Source organism: Paroedura picta, chromosome 3 (genome assembly GCF_049243985.1).
Source record: "Paroedura picta isolate Pp20150507F chromosome 3, Ppicta_v3.0, whole genome shotgun sequence".
Taxonomy (NCBI): Eukaryota; Metazoa; Chordata; class Lepidosauria; order Squamata; family Gekkonidae; genus Paroedura; species Paroedura picta.
Window position 1 is genome coordinate 44,190,754 of NC_135371.1, and position 20,649 is coordinate 44,211,402.

At 41.2% G+C, this 20,649-nt stretch overlaps 1 protein-coding gene across 7 annotated transcripts in view; it reads left to right on the forward strand.

The window, feature by feature from the left end:
* The window catches only part of DNAH12 (dynein axonemal heavy chain 12), a 164,965-nt gene that overhangs the window by 79,896 nt on the left and 64,420 nt on the right, over positions 1-20,649 (forward strand). For 6 of the 7 annotated variants that reach the window (XM_077325482.1, XM_077325484.1, XM_077325485.1 and 3 more), the window contains 9 exons: positions 1,246-1,329; positions 1,413-1,601; positions 6,088-6,207; positions 6,483-6,671; positions 8,442-8,593; positions 10,681-10,819; positions 13,752-13,918; positions 14,378-14,633; positions 18,656-18,955. In XM_077325482.1, coding sequence (XP_077181597.1) covers positions 1,246-1,329; positions 1,413-1,601; positions 6,088-6,207; positions 6,483-6,671; positions 8,442-8,593; positions 10,681-10,819; positions 13,752-13,918; positions 14,378-14,633; positions 18,656-18,955 — 1,596 coding nt within the window. Of the gene's footprint in view, positions 1-1,245; positions 1,330-1,412; positions 1,602-6,087; positions 6,208-6,482; positions 6,672-8,441; positions 8,594-10,680; positions 10,820-13,751; positions 13,919-14,377; positions 14,634-18,655; positions 18,956-20,649 lie in introns of those variants that run through there. The other variant, XR_013229011.1, reaches the window with a different exon arrangement.

The following is a 20,649-nucleotide window of genomic DNA, read 5'->3' on the forward strand; positions in this document are numbered from 1 at the left end:
AAAGCAGCCATTTTATCTAGGGGATCTGATTTCTGTCATCTATAATTCTGGTGATCTCCAGCCCCCACCTGGAGGTGGACAGCTCTAGGGCACCTGAAAGAAACAGCTGCTTTTGATAGTGGAGTTTATTGCACTATAACCTACTGAGTTCCTTCCCCTCCTCAAACCCATTTTCCCTAGGCTCCACTGCCCAACCTCCAGGAATCTCCTAGCCTGGTGTTGGCTACCCTATCTCCTTCCAGCCTACCTTTATCTGCTCCTCTTTCTTAAGCTTCCTCTCCCAGCAGTCTGTAGGAAAATTGTGGTCCACTTGTGTTGCTTCAGTTCTCTGTCCCATTCCCTCCTCAGCTATTCACCACCCTGTATTTTATCTGCATCACATACTGATGTTGACCAGTAGCAACCAGCCAGGCCTAGCTGAGTAATGCAAGTCAGGTGGAATCAAGTCAACTAGAGAATTCTGCTAGTTCTAGGATTTACAACCTTATGGTGGATCCTGAAGATGCACCAGGATTACAACTGAACTCCGGACACCAGCAGTCTGTCCACCTGGAGAAAATGGCTGCTTTGGAGGAGGCACTCCATGGCATTGTATCCAGATGAGGCCTCTCCCTTCCCCAAACCATGCCCTCCTCAATTTCCACCACAAGGATTTTCTCCAGGAATTTCTCAAACTAAGGCAGGCGACTCTTATAAAATCCGGTTGCAATAATTCCTCCCTTAGAAGCCAAAATAGGAATGGAAAAGAAACTGCATCCTCCCTCTGCCTTTTACTAACAGAACCAAACTTGGAATACTGTGGCTGCCCAGCAACAGCCACTGAGGGAATCTTTTTTTTTCTTATGCTGCAAGCACTTCTTTTATCATTTTTGGGGTGGACGGTTAAACTCCCCAGTGTATTTGTTTTAGATTTCACTTTTGGTGTTGTTGTTGTTGCAAATCTGAGATCCTTTTCAGGTTTTTAGAAAGTTCTTCCTTGCCATTTCACAGATCTAGTCACCGGATTTAGGTAACCAAAGGTTTGGTTACTTGACTATTAGAATATGAGATTATGTGTTATATAATAATTATCCTATGCCTCCTTGTCAGAAGCCTCTAGGTCTAACCATTATGGGAGCCAGGAACTGGTTTCTAGTAGTGTAGGTTTGATATTCAGTTCTCCTACTTTTATTTACTGAATAAATAGAGATAGTACAACAAATGTGTGATGTTATTTTTATTTATGATAAAAATGATTTCTTTAAGCTTTGTTTGATGAGTGGAGAAATCATTCAAATGTCAGCACAGATGAGTCTCATCTTTGAAGCAATGGATCTGTCTCAGGCTTCGGTAAGTTAAAACTTAATTAAAATAATTGACTCAAGTAGGAAATATTATGAGATTTCAAAAATATCTTTATTTTTCTTCTGTAGCCAGCTACAGTCAGTCGTTGTGGCATGATATATTTAGAACCCTTACAACTTGGTTGGATGCCACTTGTAACATCTTGGTTGAATACGCTTCCAGAACCCCTGGCCCAAAAGGAGTATCAAGAACTTCTGCAAGGACTTTTTACTTGGTTAGCACCACCAACATTAAGACTTCGCCAAAAAAAATGCAAGGTAGTTTGCGCCACTTTCTCCACAAAACAGTGTCTTCACTGTATCTGTTGCAAAGTTTGTATATAAACTACTGATATTATTGTGGTGGTGTCAAGAAGTCCAGACCTGAGCCCCATGGTTTCCCAGGGCAAGTGTGCACAAGGAACAAACTTATAGTTTATTCAAATACAGAGTACAGAGGAGAGCGACAAAGATGATCTGGGGCCAAGGGACCAAGCCATATGAAGATAGGTTGAGGGACTTGGGAATGTTCAGCCTGGAGAAAAGGAGGTTGAGAGGTGACATGATAGCCCTCTTTAAGTATTTGAAAGGTTGTCACTTGGAGGAGGACAGGATGCTGTTTCTGTTGGCTGCAGAGGAGAGGACACGCAGTAATGGGTTTAAACTACAAGTACAACGATAGAATCTTAGAATCATAGAGTTGGAAGGGGCCATACAGGCCATCTAGTCCAACCCCCTGCTCAACGCAGGATTAGCCCTAAGCATCCTAAAGCATATAGGCTAGATATCAGGAAAACATTTTTCTCAGTCAGAGTAGTTCATGTTACCCAAATTGAGTGGACACGTGTCCTAAAAACACGTATCTTTGAGCTTGTGGGAAAGATTAGCCCAAATGCAGAGAGAGGGGGGGGGGTAACTTAGCATTTATGGATCGAAATGCCTATATATACCAGGGTTGATTACACCCGTAGGAACTCGAGGCAAACATAGATGTAAATGGTAAAATAGTAATATAAGCTTTTATTGAAAGGAAAATAACAAAAAGACACACAAATAGCTAACACACCTACGACCAGTCATATAGAGAAGGGGAGGAAGAGCGGAAGGCTTGATAGTTACCTGTCCGAGGAGTGGTGGGTCAGAGGAAGAAGCACGAACCAGCGTGGGAGGTCCCGGGTTGGAAGACACTCAAAGTGGCGGTCTCGGGCCACTATTTTTATGGGGTCCCAAAGGGGAGGGGACCTAGGACTGGGGCGTGGGCGGTGTAGGTGATTGGACAGGAGGGGTGCATGTTGGTGGACATGCAGTGTGCATGTGAGTGGACATGCGGTGTGCATATGATGGGGTCTTCCCAGGGTCACTGCATTGGGAAATGTCCTTGCCAGGACAGGAGATGGGTGTTAATGGCTCTAGACAAAGAGTTAATGGGCTTAAGCCGGATGGCTACAGGGTGTCAATGGGGCTAGCTGTACGTGTTCGAGGAAGAGATTCCCCTGGCAGACAGGCTTAAGTCAAGAGACAAAGAGATATGTCCAGGGTCCCTGGGGCATACTGGCTAGAACCAAATCACTCTATCAGTAGTACAGTGGGGTGGGGGTCGAGAGTAGGGCATGGAGGCACCTGGATTTTCAAACCTGTAGCTGAGAACAAGCCTGGGCTTGTCCTGGTTCTCATGATGGAGTCTGCTCTGACATTGCTCTGCCAGAGTGACTTGGTCTGTCCTGTGTCTAGCTTGCTCCCAAGTCTAGACTGTCGCGCTGCGCTATTGGTTAAGGAGTACAGTGTGCCAAGACATAAGGCAGGGATCCTGCCATGCGTAACATTCAGCAGTGGAATAGGCTGCCTAAGGAGGTGGTGAACTCCCCCTGACTGGCAGTCTTCAAGCAAAGGTTGGATACACACTTTTCTTGGATGCTTTAGGATGCTTTGGACTGATCCTGCGGTGAGCAGGGGGTTGGACTAGATGGCCTGTATGGCCCCATCCAACTCTATGATTCTATGATTCTAAATACATTTTAGGAATATCAGTTTAGCCAGTTGATCTGTTGAGGTCCAACTATCAGCATTCTTGGAAGAAGCTTCAGTCCTAGACCAATCCCAGTCAGGTTTCCAGCCTGGGCATAGGGTAGAGACAATGCTAGTCGTACTGACGGATGACCTCCATCACCAGTTAGACGGGGCCAGGTTGGCGCTGCTCATACTGTTAGACCTCTCCGCAGTGTTTGACACAGTTGACCATGAGCTTTTTAGTTCACTGCCTTGCCGATGTCAGGATCAGAGGGACTGCCCTTCAGTGGCTGCTCTTCTTTCTCCAGGATCATGGACAGAGGGTAGCAATAGGAAAGATTCCTCAAGCTGTCACCAGCTTGCATGTGGAGTCCCTCAGGGAGCAGTTCTCTCTCCAGTCTTATTCAACATCTTTATGTGCCCTCTTGCTCAACTGGTGAGGAGGTTTGGGCTGCATTGTCATCAATATGCTGATGACACCCAGCTCATCCTCCTGATGGACAGCTGCCCTGACTATCCCCCAGAAGCATTATCCAGTTGAAAGCAGTGACAAGATGGCTCAAGCAGAGTGCTCTGAAGCTCAACCCTTCAAAGATGGAGGTCCTGTGGCTGGTCAGGAAACCTCTATGGAGGTTCAGGTCACCCAAGTCGCACAGCTGGCATTCTATCACCTTCACCAAGCCAAACTACTAGCTCCCTACTTGGCCCATGTGACAGTCACCTCTAGACTAGACTTCTGTAACTCACTCTACGCAGGCCTGCCCTTAACCTTGATCTGGAAACTGCAACTGATCCAGAACGTTGCAGCCAGGGTCCTCACAGCAACACCATGGAGGTCCTACATTCAGCCCATCCTGCAACAACTGCACTGACTTCCAGTTGAATTCCGGATCAGGCTTAAGTTTCTAGGAATCACCTTTAAGGCCAATTGCGGTCTGGACCCAGTGTACCTAAGGGATCACCACTCTGCCTACACCCCTCAGAGAGCCTTACGCTCTGCTGCTACCAACTGCCTAGGGATCCCTGGCCCCAGGGAAGCTTGCTTGACCTGAACCAGAGCCAGAGCTTTCTCCATCCTAGCCCCTACCTAGTGGAACAAGCTCCTGGAGGAGTTCAGAGCCCTAGCGGAGCTTAAATAGTTCCATAGGACCTGCAAAAGGGAGCTCTTCCACCAGATTTTTGGTTGAGGTTGGCCTGAATTCAATCACTTCCCATTGGCCCCTGAGCCACCCTCCCAGGAGAACCACCACCAACATGTCCATGCTACGGGGCCATCGGTATGTTACAGTTAAAATTAGATGTTCTCACTATGTTCATTTCATTATGTTACTGTTCTCCTGTTATTCTTTCACTACTGTTCAATTTATCATGTTATCTGTACTGTTTTTATTCCAGTTCCATGTAAACCACCCTGAACTTCAGGGGAGGCCGGTAAATAAATAAACAAACAAACAAAATCAAACAGCTCGGAAAACAAGAAATACTAGCTTAACTATTTAATACAGTAAAATGTTGAATTAGATGGCAAAATCTTACTATTGTAAGAATGCAGGCCTCAACTCAAACATTCTTCTATGTTGTTGTCAAGCTGTTCATATATATATAGGCCCTTAACTCTTCACACTCCAAGCTAGTCTCCTGTCTTCAATTTCCTAGGTCAGTTATAGTTTTTTGCCCACCTGAGTCAAGTGACTAAATGAACTGAACATGTCCTTGCTAGAACCTTTTAGCATGACAAATAAGATCAGAGGATACCTTGTGCATTAGAAGTATTCCTGGACATACAAAGAGTTGGTTCTTATATGCCACTTTTCTCTACCCGAAGGGGGCTCAGTGGCTTACATTCGCCTTCCCTTTCCACTCCCCACAACAGACACCCTGTGAAGTGGTTGAGGCTGAGAGAGCCCTGATATCACTGCTCGGTCAGAACAGCTTTATCAGTGCCGTGGCGAGCCCAAGGTCACCCAGCTGGCTGCATGTGGGGGAGTGCAGAATTGAACCCGGCTCGCCAGATTAGAAGTCCGCACTCCTAATCACTACACCAAACTGGCTTAATAGTTTATTAAGGACACAGTTTAAATACACAGAAAGATTAAATCCATCAATTTCACTGTTGACTTCCTTAACTAATGCTTATTGTGATGTAAATTGGAGAAGGAAACGAGACAAACAAGGAAAAATAAAAGAATGGCAAACTATCAAGGAAGAAGGAAAGCATATACCCTGGCTAATACCTGGGGGGTTGAAGCGTACATCGCTCCACTCCGTTTTCCATAGCCTCGGCAGTAGGGGTGGGATATTTTTCTGCCATGTTGGGAGTTAAGTCTTTTAATGGGAGTTTTTAATAGTTTTTTAAGACTGTTGTTACTCGCCACGAGCCTGTTAAGGAGTGGTGGGAAATAAATCAAATAATAATAATAACAACAACAACAACAATAATAATAGATTACCAGATAATTTCAAAAACGAAAGGACAAATTATTTAAAAAGTTGGCTGAGAGGAAAAAACTGTCTTTGAAAAATTGATAATGGGTGATACAAAACATTAAGGAGATTATCTTCACTAGGTCAGAAAATAAAGCAAACAACATTCTATATTGCAGAATGTTTGGACCATTGGCGGCTTGATTATAGTATAATTATGAATTGTAGATTACTGCTTTTTACAAGTAAAAATGTGTAAACAAAATATTTCTGAAATATGTACCTCTGTTACCTGTCATTCACACATTGCATTTTTTATCCTCCCCTCTGACAGGAACTGGTTCCCACCAGCAACAGCAATACTGTGGTATCTCTTACTCGGCTTTTTGAAATGTTGATTTGTGATGTCGTGCAAAACGATCCTAACAATAAAAACATCCGCAGATGGATTATGGTTTGTCTGATGTTACCTATATATTTTAATTGTTATGCTACTCTTGGAAAATTCTGTGGTTTAATGCTAGCTTAATGAGAGTGAATGAGGAAAAATAGGTAGACATTTGAAAACAGTTATAAGTAAACATTTCAAAGAATTTAAAAATAAAATTTAGCATGACTCCATAACTGGCATAATTGTGCATTCAACAGCAATGTATGTATATATATAGAAGGATTGATAACGGCTGTTACTCTCTCTCTCTTTCTCTCTCTCTCTCTTTAAAATGGAAGGCTTGTTTTGCCTTCTCTTTGGTTTGGTCCATTGGTGGAACCTGTGACAGTGATAGCCGGAATCTGTTTGATGGCTTTGTGAGGGATATTCTAGCAGGAAGGTTGGAAGACTATCCAATTCCAGCAGTTGTGGGTAAATGGGAAATTCCATTTGAAGACAGAGGGTTGGTGTATGATTATATGTTTGAGGTACGTAATCAAATAGAAGTAATAGCTATTTGAATAATGAAATTGTAATGAGCAACTAGATAAACCGCTATGGTGCAATGCTAGTAAAACTTCACCATCATTATCATTATATATAGAAAGTTATTTATAATAATATATAGAACATGACAATTTCAAAACTTCCAAAAGGATTGTTTTCAAAATTACATCATACAATGAATATTCAAAATATAGAACCATATAATAATATTATCAAAGAAAACTGGATAAATTGAGCTTTATCAGAAGGTGATTTTGTTTTACTTTCCCAATTATAATATGTATATGAACATATTATGTTGACATGTTAAATCAGACCATTCCTCTAGCATATTATTTGGCTGATTCCATATGGAAATTTTTCCCGCCATTAATGCAGCATGTTCCTGCAGTTTTGTGAAAACTCTACACAATATTGTACTACTTCCAAACATGACTCCAGGGTTTCTGTGGCTTTCTCCTTTAAACAAAGTTAAAGGAAAATTTCAAATGAGGAAATGTAGACTGGCTGCAGAGGAACATGTAGATTCTTCTCCTGCAGTTTTTCTGTGGAGCGCGTAGCGCTAGCTCTGTTCTCAAAGCTGAGGACATAAGCTCTGCATTCCCCCTTTTTAACCTTTAGACCAGTGGTTCTCAACCTGGGGTCAGGAACCCTTGGGGGTTGAATGACCCTTTCACAGGGGTTGCAGCAGGGCAAGCAGCTTGGCCGGGGAGTGCCACCTACACAACAGCCTTGCGGGGTCAATCACGATAGAGCATTCATCTGTCTGGAGCAGTGGAAAAGAGCAAGATCAGCATGGTGCGACAAGAGGCAGAACTGAACTGAGAAACACTGGCAAAAAAGCAATTTCTATACTATCATAAACAATGGATCTTCATGGCATGGGTCAGTTTCGGTTTCTGTGAAAGAAAGCTTTCATAATTTTATGGTTGGGGGTCACCACAACATGAGGAACTGTATTAACGGGTCACATCATTAGGAAGGTTGAGAACCACTGCTTTAGGCCTTTTTTCTGTTCTCTGTTAAGCTGCAATGTAACTTCCCATCAGCTGGAAAGAGGAAAAGGGTTGGTTCAGCACTAGGGAGAGACAGTGCAACAGACTGGAATGGAGTGAAGATGAGGTCAGCAAACAGCAACATGAAGATGGGATGTATGGATGTCATTCCCACACATTTCTGCTTCTGCAACAGGTGTCTTTTTGCAATCTGATGTGGAAACAGCCTATAACTGACAGCAATTCTCCAGAGTCTCACAAAGGTCTTAAAGTCCTATTACATTGAATGCTGTTATTAAATACTTCTATTAAATCCTACTGTATATAATCCCTTCAACTTAAAATAACAGGAATTGAATCTGGAGCCTTCTGCAGGCATAACATGTAACTCTGACACTGAGTTGTTTCTCCTTCCTAGAAAGCTTCAGTTCAGATGGTTAGGTGAAATAAATTCAGGTTGGGCTCCTTGTATTGGAAAATGTTCTTGGTAACTCTGGTATACCCCTCTAGTATACCTGCATTCTAAACAGTTTCAAAAAGGCATGTAGCTACTCTTCCTCTGTAACATACATGTTAAAATTAATTATTGAACCTCAAAGTAACTAACTTAAAAGTAGTAATAATTTAGTTACTTTGAGGTTTTGTTAAATGTGCCAGTACAAACAAACCTGCTAACAATATTAAGTTGTGATGAAGCAATTTTGAATGTATTTTGTTAGTGTTGTATCTTTCGTGAAACTCTGTATTTCTTCCTAGCTGAAAGGCAAAGGTCGTTGGGTACATTGGAATGAGTTAATTAAGAATATCAATTACAATGATAAAACTGCTAAGATTCAAGACATTATAGTCCCAACAATGGACACAGTTCGATACACCTATTTGATGGATCTGTGCATTAAATATGGAAAGTAAGATAAATTGCTTCCTGTAAAAGTGAGATTAGCTATGTTCTTGATAGGAAAGCTTGTTCAATGCCTCAAGAAATTAGAGATTTTCAGTTGAATTAACATATTGGTACATTCCGTTCCTGCACTACTATGATAAACGTTCCAAGAAATAGACTTGGATACATACTCCTTCTGTATTAAAGAAGGTTTCTTTTTGTGCCCATTGATATATGTTAATTAAAAAATTGCTACAGATTACTGGAAATATAATGTTATCATGTATTATTATAATAAGAACTGGAATTTTGCTTCTGAGAAATGCATTAAAAATGAAATATACAGTCCTACTGCTATTCCTGGCGAAGAGTATGAGATTCATGGCCCAGTCCAAATCCATATTTATAGAATACAAACATGCCTGTCTCTTGAGATGTATGTGCACAGCATTCTTTTCATTCAAGTAAACTGTTACTTCAGCTTATTTGTTTAATATACATTTTGTACACAAAGTTACAAAATCCACCATTTCTGCAGGTAGACTGCAAAGGAAGGCAGTGGAAAACCACCTCTGCTTAATCACTTGCCTTGAAAAAACATCGTGGGTCGCCATAGGTCAGCTACAACTTGACAGGGTTCTACACACACAAGACTTACTGCAGTAACTCATGCACTGATGACATTCTGACTAAATCACTAGAGTGTATGGGGCTGCCTTTGAAAATTGCATAAAAGCTTCAGTTAGCAGCCAAGCTGTTGCTGGGCATTCAATATATGCCACATCTGTACTGGAAGATCTGTGCTGCCTATTTGTTTCCAGGCATAATTGAAAGTACTGGTTCTCACTGTTGACAGAAGGTTTCAGTAAGGTGCAGAGTTGCTTTTGTGCCAAAACATCAGCTCTTTATTGATTGCACACAACCAAACTAACTGAACAGCCCACCATATATATAGCTGAGAGGTTCGCACCAAAGCCTGTGATTGGCCCTAAGCAGAGCCCCCTGATTGGACAACAATAACTAATGGCAGGCTGGCTTCTGTATGCCAGCCAATAGCAATCATACATCCCCGACGCTAGCTCTAGGATCCTCATTCCCATTCTCTGCTAACCTGTATATATAGCACTTAAAATTAAAGCTCTCAACAGCACGGTACATAAAGGACTGTCTTCTCCTTTATCATTCTGCCACCAGCTCAGATCCACTTTTGTGTGTCTCCACCCACAGAATTTAAAAGAGTGGGAATTAGCGGGGGCTTTCTAAGTGGTAGCACCCCATCTATGAAATGCTGTTCTCCTGGAACTTTTTCTGGCACTTCCATGCTTTCCTCTGCCTGTTTTGAATCATCTGTACTAACCTAAATGATTTTTTATCATAGCTAGATATGTTTGAGCATCTGCCAGTTTTGCTCATGTGGTAATCATGCATCATGATCACTAGAGCTAAACATTTGGTGAGCCAGTTCCTTTTGTATTCATCATGTAACAGCCAGAGGAACTAATATTTCCTGTTTTCATTTATTCTGCCATGTTAATAGGAAAGTATTTTACTGGACCTATCTTAGCATACTCTGTTCCTACTACCTAGAATGGAAAATAAAATGAAACCCTTTGTTCAGAGGTGTGTGTTCTCATAATTTTTTAAAAAGTTTTGAGACCTTTGGACATTCACTCTGTGGTCTCTGTTGTATTTATGCCATTGCAATATTGAGATTGCAGTAACCAAGTTCCCTTAAACTAGGGTCTGCAAACCCACTTCAAATCCATGTTAAATAGAAGTGGATATTACCCTTAAAAGTAGAAAATTGTACTGAGAGAAAGAATGCATAAGGTGGGGATCTTGCAGGTCTTATGCCAGCTTCTAATTTCATACTCATGGTTTAGTGAATGAGAAGCACTTTTTCAGCACTATAATTTACATTCTATTTAGATTTTATTCAGCGTATCCAGAAATATTGAAACTGATGTACAACTCAAGTTTAGGTAACTTAAAAATGACAGATGTGCTTATATATCACTACAAAAATGCTACAATTATCAGTCTTTATTTATTTGTAATAAAATATCTACTTTAGTAATGAAAAATTAATACAAACATTAATTTCTTTCAAAGACCATTGCTTTTTGTGGGACCAACAGGAACTGGGAAATCTGTATATGTTAAGGACAAGTTAATGAACCATTTGGAAAAGGAACACTACTTTCCATTCTTTGTTAATTTTTCAGCTCGCACCAGTGCCAATCAGACCCAGGTTGGTAAGAATTGTCATTGGAATTACTTTGAATATTTTATTAACTGCAGTGGCAGCAATTCATGTCACCGTCACTTAGATTCAGAGTCCTCTGATCTCTTCTTGTCCTTATTGATACCAATCAGGTCTAGGGTAGGTTCCAGAGATGCTGTCTCTGGAGGAGGCTTCCTCCATCCTTGGCATTAGTCACAGTATGCATGGACCTCAATGGGATAGCATGCAAGGCATTATTGGGGTTAGGGATGTGCATTCAGATATTTTTGAAAATGTTTGGGAGTAACTGGGACTGGCATTTTAAGGCTTCCAGGCCTGTTTTTCTTTCCTTTAACAGATTTCCTGGGTATTGTGAAGGGGGAGGTTGATTACCCAGGCAATGAGATCAAATCTTAGGAAGAGCACTAGAACTGTCTGCCCTACTGTGATGATTCTCTCACGACTTTCCATGGCTGACTGGGCATGGGCAAAGAGAATAAAATGCAGGCCTGCCCTGCAGTTTGCCTCCATTTCAGTGCTAGCTTTTTTGAAGTCATGATAGTACTTGTTCTGCTGATGCTCTAGAATGTGCTTTGGGTTTCTGCTACCTCTTTGGGAAGAGCTTTTTGTTTTGTGTCTTCAGGACCAATTGGCCCACAGTGGACTTGGTTTTAAAATATTATTTCAAGGTTTTTTTAGTCTTTTGTTTTTGTTTGCCTAGGGTAGGCCGTATTGCAGGGAGCTTTGTTTTCTGTTCCTTTAAAAATATATTTCCTTGTGGTTTTTTTTGTGCTGCTTTAAAAGAGTTTAGAATGGTTGTTTTGTTGTGTTCTTTCTTCTCTTGGCTTGTTTTTTTCATTAAATAATTTTTAATTTTCTGTTTCTAAAAGATTAATTTTTTTTTAATTGTATTTTGGTGGAGGGGATTTTCCAAGTTGAATTTTCTAGTTTGGCATTGATTATATTGGGCTTGCCACATTGCTCCTGGGCTCTGCTTGGATTATGTGGTTTGAAATTAGTTTTGTTGAGCTTGTAACTGAAATAGAAACATGTCATTCTATCCAATTTACTACGCAAGTTGTATGTGGCGGAGAAGGGGTATAATCAGGCAGGTGGTTGCACCAAGAAAAGATGCCACTAATTGTTGCAAAGGATTTTATTGTTAAGCTGCATTTCAAACATATATCTATATTCAGATGAAATCAACAGGATATGAATGCAACATTCTAATGTGACGCTTCTAATTTGGATACATCACCTTTTGCTGTATAGGCCCCTGAGCCTTCAACATGAAGCACAATAACAATAGAGGCTTCTGGGCTATTTGTGCAATGCCAACTGTACCACTTCTTCTCCTCTGGAAGATTGACTGCACTATGATATAGACTAGCTGAGCAATACCAATAGATGGTACTTTGTTGTTTGGGTCTTGTTTTGGCTCATGACTTACAGAGCAGTCCTGTGACATGTCTGTGCTGCAGCTGTTATCTATATTAAATCCATTTTAAATTTGTTTATTGTATTTTATCCACAACTTGTACTGGCCTGCCAGGAGGGAGATCTAAATATTGAAGAAATAATAAATAAATAGATTTTAAACCTATCAGGTAGCCCTCAGGGGGAGTCACATATGGGATGGGCAGGGAGGAGTGTGGAGTATAATAGTTACATATTCAAAACCAAGCAGACAAAGACACAGTTATAGCCCAACACAGATTTTATTGAACTGAGCCTAACTGGTAAAGCTGTAGTGGGTGGGGGAGAAGATTTTTCAGTTCAGTTGGCACCAATGGGCCATGCCATGTTTTTTTGTTGTTGTTGGCATAACTTTCAGTCTCTGGCAGGGAACATTACCAGGCTGAAACAGTGCAGGCAGCCAACTATCTCTGGCAACACTCCCAAAATTACCCACAATGACACAGGGACCTACACCTTAGTTGCGCCAACAGGTAGCCACCATAGGCCTCCACTAACACTCAAGAGCAATGAAATGGTGCTGGGTGCTTGCATCATCACCACTGGCCCTTATGCTGGCATATCTTGGACATACACTAATGCAAACAGCAGTTGGCTCCTTTAGGATTGCACTGTTAATGTCATAACAGATGGCCTTAAATGGTGCTTTTATTTCAAAACTTCTACCGTATATACTCGTGAATAAGCCGAGTTTTTCAGCACAGTATTCACACTGAAAAAGTGCTCCTTGGCTTATATGCAGGTATATACGGTAATTGAAATAACAGCCTGCTCTTGGCCAGCCAATCGTTACATTGCTTCTGCAAGCCTCCTGAAAGCTGAAGCTTGCTTGCTTTGGGTGCTTGTAGCATAGCAGCTGTTTGACTGAGGGACTCTGATCTTTTTTTTTTCCTTTTGCCTTCACTTCTTCCAAACTATTCTTTTGGTTTCTGTGGGTGGGATGGAGTGAGGTGGGTTTTGGGGGTGCTTTGGGATTTACTGTTTCTCCTAATGTTTATTTCTTCTTTTTTCTGAGGGGCTGCACTGTTTGCCTTTTCTCCTTGGAGTTGTGTTTCTTTTAAAAGTTGATTTTTACAGTTCTTTATTTCAGTGTTTTGTTCTGGGGCGGCACTGCAGTTGTAGTTAGAGTAGTCCATTCTCCCAGTTTGGTAGCTGTTGTATTTGTTATAATAGGTTGCCAACTTTGGATTCTGCTGTGGTTTGCTGGCCCTCTTTTGCACTTACAGAGCTAGTTTACTGTTTTTTCTTTGAAATAAGTATTCAAAAATATTTAACCTACTGGTGCCTCAATTAATGTAAATTTACCAGTAACTGCTGCATTTCCCACCCTCGGCTTATATGAGAGTCAATAAGTTTGCCCAGATTTTGTGGTGAAATTAGGTGCCTCGGCTTATATGCGAGTATATACAGTATGTTTGGTGTCTTGTCTATCACTTGGCTTAGTTTTAATCAATAAGAAAAATGTTCCTCTTTTTTGTTTTAGAACATCATCATGGCCAGGCTGGACAAAAGACGTAAAGGAATATTTGGCCCGCCAATGGGTAAAAAGTGTATTATCTTTATAGACGATATGAACATGCCTGCATTGGAGCAATATGGAGCTCAGCCTCCTATTGAACTTCTACGACAGTTTTTTGACCATGGGATTTGGTAAATATTCAAGGTTCAATTTAAGTTGATAATTTTAAAATTGTCAAATCCTAACAGGAATGTTTGCTTTTGAAGCTGAAGCTCTTTTGGGTGTACATTATCAAAGATAACGCCTTGGTTTTTTATTTTCTTATGCTTAGAGCTGAATTTGAAAATGTTGGATAAAATAATTTCAGGCTGATTATATTCACAATATCTCATAGTTTACCTAGAATAAATTTTATTAATTTTTAAAGTAATCCTTGCAGATCATATGATAAAAAGGATTAATGAAATAAAACATGGCAGTTGAGCTGTCAGTTTATATGGAATCTGTGAGATTATATGAAGTCTATTCATCTTTTTATTTTAGCAGGATTGGAACCTATGATATTCCTAAATTTAGAAGTAATAGAGTACATAGGTCTGCCTTGTTCTGTTTATAATTGTCTGACTATCATATTTATATTTGTTTTGAAGGTATGATCTAAAAGACACAAATAAAATTATACTAATAGATATACAACTGATAGCTGCCATGGGCCCACCAGGTGGTGGAAGAAATCCAGTCACACCTCGTTTCTTAAGACACTTCAACATTTGCACCATTAATTCGTTTAGTGATGAAACTATGGTCCGAATTTTCTCTACAGTTGTGTCTTTTTACCTTAGAGTCAATGAATTTGCACCTGAATATTTCACAATTGGAAATCAAATTGTCAGTGGTACTATGGAGGTAAGATGCAAATAGCTACATGACATTTATGCTTATGTGTTGGTTTATTACGTTTATATCCCACCTGTCTTCCATCATGAGACGCAACAATATATGAGTAGGACTCATATCTGGTCATTAACTAAGCCCATACTTGTTCTGCTTCAGCAAGGTACTTGCATCATTTACGTCTACATTGTATCATAGGACCTATAAATAGCTTTGCTTGTAAATTTAATTCAGTAATGGTTCAGAGAAGCTCTTTTTACTTCTTGTAGATCTGCAACTGACTTTTCTTTGAAGGCTTCACAGATCAAACGTCATACACATAAGTACAATAGAAAGCTTCAAAACAGGATCATTTGGAGGGGCTTACAAGGAAACTTATAAGACTGAAGAAAAAACAATCAAGTCTGTAATTCATTTAGAATATATACTAGGTGGATTTCCACTCCCCCTGAAATTTCTCCCTTCTTCACTATCCATCATTGCAGTCTTCAGATATACATGACTGTTAATCCAAATAGGTTCTGTAAGCCCAGAAGTAAACTTTGTTCAAAATGAACTTCTAGCAGAGGGTGAAACTGAGGAAGAAAAGTTACTGTCAGTGCCAACTGGTGGATCCCTATGACTGCAGTCAAGACATGTTGACAGTGTAATGTCACTATCATCAGCATGGTCACATATTCCTTTGAAGTCTTCCCCCAAAGCACCCAGTAATCCTGTCCATCTGCAGCAGTGGCAAGTAACTGCCAGAAGCTATCAGATAGAGTAATTTTATGGCTTTAGAGATTGGAGGATACCCAGACAGCTTTTAAAGAACTTATTTTCCTTTGTTTCTAGATAAACGAGTTAAGAGCTTCAGCAGTTAAGATGTATTAACTGCTTGATACAGCTATTCCCTCAAATATCCTCTTCAGAGAATAAGAGCTTCAGAAATTACAGTGGTTATGTTTGCCCATATTAAGTACATTTCTGGTTAAAACTAGAAAGATCACTAGTGGCTCTTTGACATGAGCAGGTGAGAACAAAGGAATAAAGATAACAACCTTGTTCGGTGCACAGAGTGGTCACTTGAAAGATATACTCATAGAGAGCAACTTTCCAGTTTGGAGAGAAAGAATGAAGACCAATGTCACTGAAAGAGGCTTGTGGATTGTTAACCAGACTGACCACGCAGCTGAAGGTGAAGAGCAACACTGCATGGAATGTCAAGGATGACCGGGCAAGAGGTGCTATTGCACACTCTACCATCGGGGTCCAGTTACCATGGCCAGCCTATCACAAATCTACCCGAACATAAAGACAGACCATTATAAAAGAACCCCAAAAAGAGATCTAAAGAAATGTTGTGTTGTTGTGGAATGATTACATAGCAATGCAGAAGTGTTTTTTAAATTATTAACTTCAGGGCTTGGGAGGACACACGGAAGTTTGAGTCCCCAAAACCACCACTGTGAAGGGATTGGTGGTTTGTGTTTATTGACAACTTGAGGAGCTGAGGGGAAACTTTGGGTTGCCCGTGCTTGCGGCCTCTCCGCCACCTTATTGGGAGGCAAAAAGCCATGACAAGATGGTGGGATAATGTGGGAAGGGTCTCCCGTCAGGAAGCGTGCAAACTCACAGTTTACTATTTCGTATTTGCAAGCAGGAGGCTGGATGTGTTTTATGCCTCCGTGCAGAAATGGTCTTACAAAACTGTCTCCAAGGAAGAGAAGGACGCAAGTGGATTTTAAAAACCAAATATGATGCAGAAGGGGAAATACAAAGATACAAAGCCAGATTAGTTGCTTAAGGATACTTTCAAAAATATGGAGAAGATATTGGGACAACAAATGGACTTACATTATTTTTACTTGTGTGAATGACCTGATTTTGTGCTATGACGACAAGAAGGACTGTGATGAAATAGTTCAACATTTGAATCAAGAAGCAGAAGTGAAACTATTGGGAAGCATCAACTCCTTTCTTGGAATATAAGAAATAACTGAAATGAATACTGCAACTAATCCAAGACTTTGGGATAGGGTACCCAAACCAGGACAATTCTTTGAAGGCCACTAAGGGTGCATAAAATTTGCACAGACAGAGAAGAACAACTCAAGAACTAAACACAGTTATGAAGGATTACCTTGCTAAAAACATGCAAGAAGAGCAGGGCTTCCTGAGTTGGAATACTATCCTATAGATTAGCGATCCCCAACCTGTGGGCCACGGACCACATGTGGTCCGTCGACTAATTAGAGGTGGGCTGCGAAAGACGCCTTCTCCCCCCCCCGGCCCTTTACTTCACCCCCCCCCCGGCCCTTTACAACACACTTCAGGTGTCATTGTCTCACATCACTCCCAGATGGGACTATCTCATTGCAGAGAAACAAGCTCAGGGTTCCCATTGATTTGTCAATGTCATGAGTTAAAATTTCCTTATGTTCATTGTTGTGGCGTGTCTGTATCTTATTTTGAAGGGATGTTTAAACATTACCATAGCGATCAGAGAGGGTTAGGGCAGAGGTTGAGAGTAGAGGAGTAAACTACCCCCCTCCACCGGGCCTCAGTAAAATTGTCAAGCGTTGAGTGGTCCCCGGGGATAAAAAGGTTGGGGACCACTGCTATAGATGAAATGATTGCAGATGCACGTACCAAGCCATTTTCTTAATAATAGTTTGAAAGTCTATGTTAGAAGGTGATTCTTATTTATTTATTTATTTATTTATTTAGATTTATATACCGCCCTCCCCGAAGGCTCAGGGCGGTTTACATTAAAACTAATCAACGATACATGAAACAGTATTCGTTAAAACATACAGTAAATAATAACAGTGGTTGTAACCATATAACAGAATAATGTAACAGTATAACAGTATAATAAAATAATATAACGATGGAACGGTGCAATACCACAACAGGTCCAGAGCGCTCTGGTGGAGTTCTGGGAGGAAGGGGGGAGATGGGGGGAGGGGGGGAGCGGGGGCCCTTCATTCGCTGTTGGTTGTGCCTGGTCTCAACCAAATGCCTGGCGGAGGAGCTCCTTTTTGCAGGCCCTGCGGAACTGTTTAAGCTCCGTCAGGGCCCTGATCTCCTCCGGGAGCTCATTCCACCAGGTGGGGGCCAGTACAGAGAATGCTCTGGCCCTGGTCGAGACCAGGCGGACTTCTTTAGGGCCAGGGACCATTAGCCGGTTGGTGGCGGTGGAGCGCAGAGCTCTTTTAGGGGCATAGGCAGGGAGGCGGTCCCTCAGGTACACTGGGCCCTGACCGTGAATGGCCTTGAAGGTAATTACCAGAACCTTTAGTCTGATCCGGAATTCAACTGGCAACCACTGCAGTTGGTGGAGAATGGGCCGGATATGGGACCACCACGGTGTTGCTGTGAGGATCCTGGCCGCTGCGTTTTGGACCAGCTGTAGTTTCCGGGTCAAGGCTAAGGGCAGGCCTTTGTTTGCTAGAACTTGAGAAGGGGTCCTGGAAAAGGCAATGCCTGATGTTCAAAAGAGAAGAGAAGAAGACCCTGAAGGTGGCAGCAAGAAGACAATTTGATGGGATAATGAAGTCAGCACCTTCTCTCCTATTGTGTCATTCCTTGTCTGTGTCTAGATTGCTACTCTTGGGGCAATTTCCACCTCCCTCTTAGAAATTCCACAGAGTCTCTCCATTTCTCTGTCAGCTAGAGATGTAATTAGGAACCTATCTTTGTCTCTTTTCTTCATGTAAGGAGGTTACATGGGTATAATTCATTTCATAGTTCCCTTGACATCTACTGGTGAGAACAAGCTAACAGTCCTTAAACTGGGCATGCATCTATATGGTTCCACTCCAAGACCCCTTAAGGGAGTCCCCAAAATGGGGGGAACCCCCCCATGGGTCCAATGCCCAAATCATTTACCCAAGCTGAGAAGCATAGGATTCTTAAATGTATTTACTGTGTAATCCTAGATCCATTAGAATCAATGACCTTAAAAGGGATATTTCTGCACAGTTAAGTGTACAGAATTGTTTGGAACCCTTATCTGAAGAGTTTTGTTTATTTTCTTTCCAATACTTTAGGTGTATAAGAAGGCGATGCAAAATCTGTTGCCAACACCAGCAAAATCCCATTATACGTTTAATCTACGTGACTTTTCACGCGTGATCCTAGGCTGTTTGCTTGTTAAGAGGGATTCTATTCTAAGCAAACAAACAATGACTCGTCTCTTTGTGCATGAAGTATTTCGAGTATTTTATGACCGCCTCGTGAACGACATAGATAGAGCTTGGTTGTTCAAACTAATAAAAGAAGTTGTGAAAGAACATTTCAAAGAATCATTTGATGGAGTATTTTCACATCTAAGACAATCAAATGCACCGGTGAGTTATTTCATCATTTGTTACCAAATTCTTTCTGTTTGTCTCAGCTATACTCATGTCACTTAATTTACTGGGAAAAGAACAAAACATTAAAATTTGTTGTCATGCCACTTGATATGATGGAAGCTCATAACAACAGTTCTTTAGGCAGTTCAGAAAAAAGAAAATTCAAAGAAAAACAGTAAAACCCTAGTCAAAACTCAATAATTCTAATGGTTGGTCTTAACAAAATAACACTAATAGATGGTCCTAACAAAAAAGAATGAGGTGGCTGGATGGAGTCACTGAAGCAGTCGGTGCAAACTTAAATGGACTCCAGGGAATGGTAGAGGACAGGAAGGCCTGGAGGATCATTGTCCATGGGGTCGCGATGGGTCAGACACAACTTCACACCTAACAACAATAAAAAAGTCATAGAATCATAGAATCATAGAATCATAGAGTTGGAAGGGGCCATACAGGCCATCTAGTCCAACCCCCTGCTCAACGCAGGATTAGCCCTAAGCATCCAAGAAAAGTGTGTATCCAACCTTTGCTTGAAGACTTCCAGTGAGGGGGCGCTCACCACCTCCTTAGGCAGCCTATTCCACTGCTGAACTACTCTGACTGTGAAAAACTTTTTCCTGATATCTAGCCTATATCGTTGTACTTGAAATTTAAACCCATTACTGCGTGTCCTCTCCTCTGCAGCCAGCAGAAACAGCATCCTGCCCTCCTCCAAGTAACAACCTTTCAAATACTTAAAGAGGGCTATCATGTCCCCTCTCAACCTCCTTTTCTCCAGGCTGAACATTCCCAAGTCCCTCAACCTATCTTCATAGGGCTTGGTCCCTTGGCCCCAGATCATCTTCGTCGCTCTCCTCTGTACCCTTTCAATTTTATCGATGTCCTTCTTGAAGTGAGGCCTCCAGAACTGCACACAGTACTCCAGGTGTGGTCTGACCAGTGCCGTATACAATGGGACTATGACATCTTATGATTTTGATGTGATGCCTCTGTTGATACAGCCCAAAATGGCATTTGCCTTTTTTACCGCTGCATCACACTGCCTGCTCATGTTTAGTTTACAATCCACAAGTACCCCAAGGTCTCGTTCACACACAGTGCTACCTAGAAGCGTATCCCCCATCCAGTAGGCATGCTTTTCATTTTTCTGACCCAGATGCAGAACTTTACACTTATCTTTATTAAATTGCATCTTGTTCTCATTTGCCCATTTTTCCATTGTGTTCAGATCTCGTTGAACTCTGTCTCTATCTTCCGGAGTATTTGCCAGTCCTCCCAATTTGGTGTCATCTGCAAACTTGATGAGTAGTCCCTCCACCCCCTCATCTAGATCATTAATAAATATGTTAAAAAGTACCGGGCCGAGCACCGAGCCCTGAGGTACCCCGCTACTCACCTCTCTCCAGTCTGATGAAACACCATTGACAACAACTCTTTGAGTGCGGTTCTCTAACCAATTCCCTATCCACCTAACGATCTGAACATCCAGATTGCAGTCCTTCAAAGTGTAAAAAAAGTGTAATCATAATAACATTTAAGAGGAAACTGTTGAAAGATTACAAGAGAAGTTCCAATTTACTTAAAAACAGTTAAGAGTAAGAGCCACCTATAATATGTATTATTCCCAAATATCTGGATTAAAAAAAAATCTTTGCTTGACACCTAAATTTCAGTAGTAGGTGCTAGAC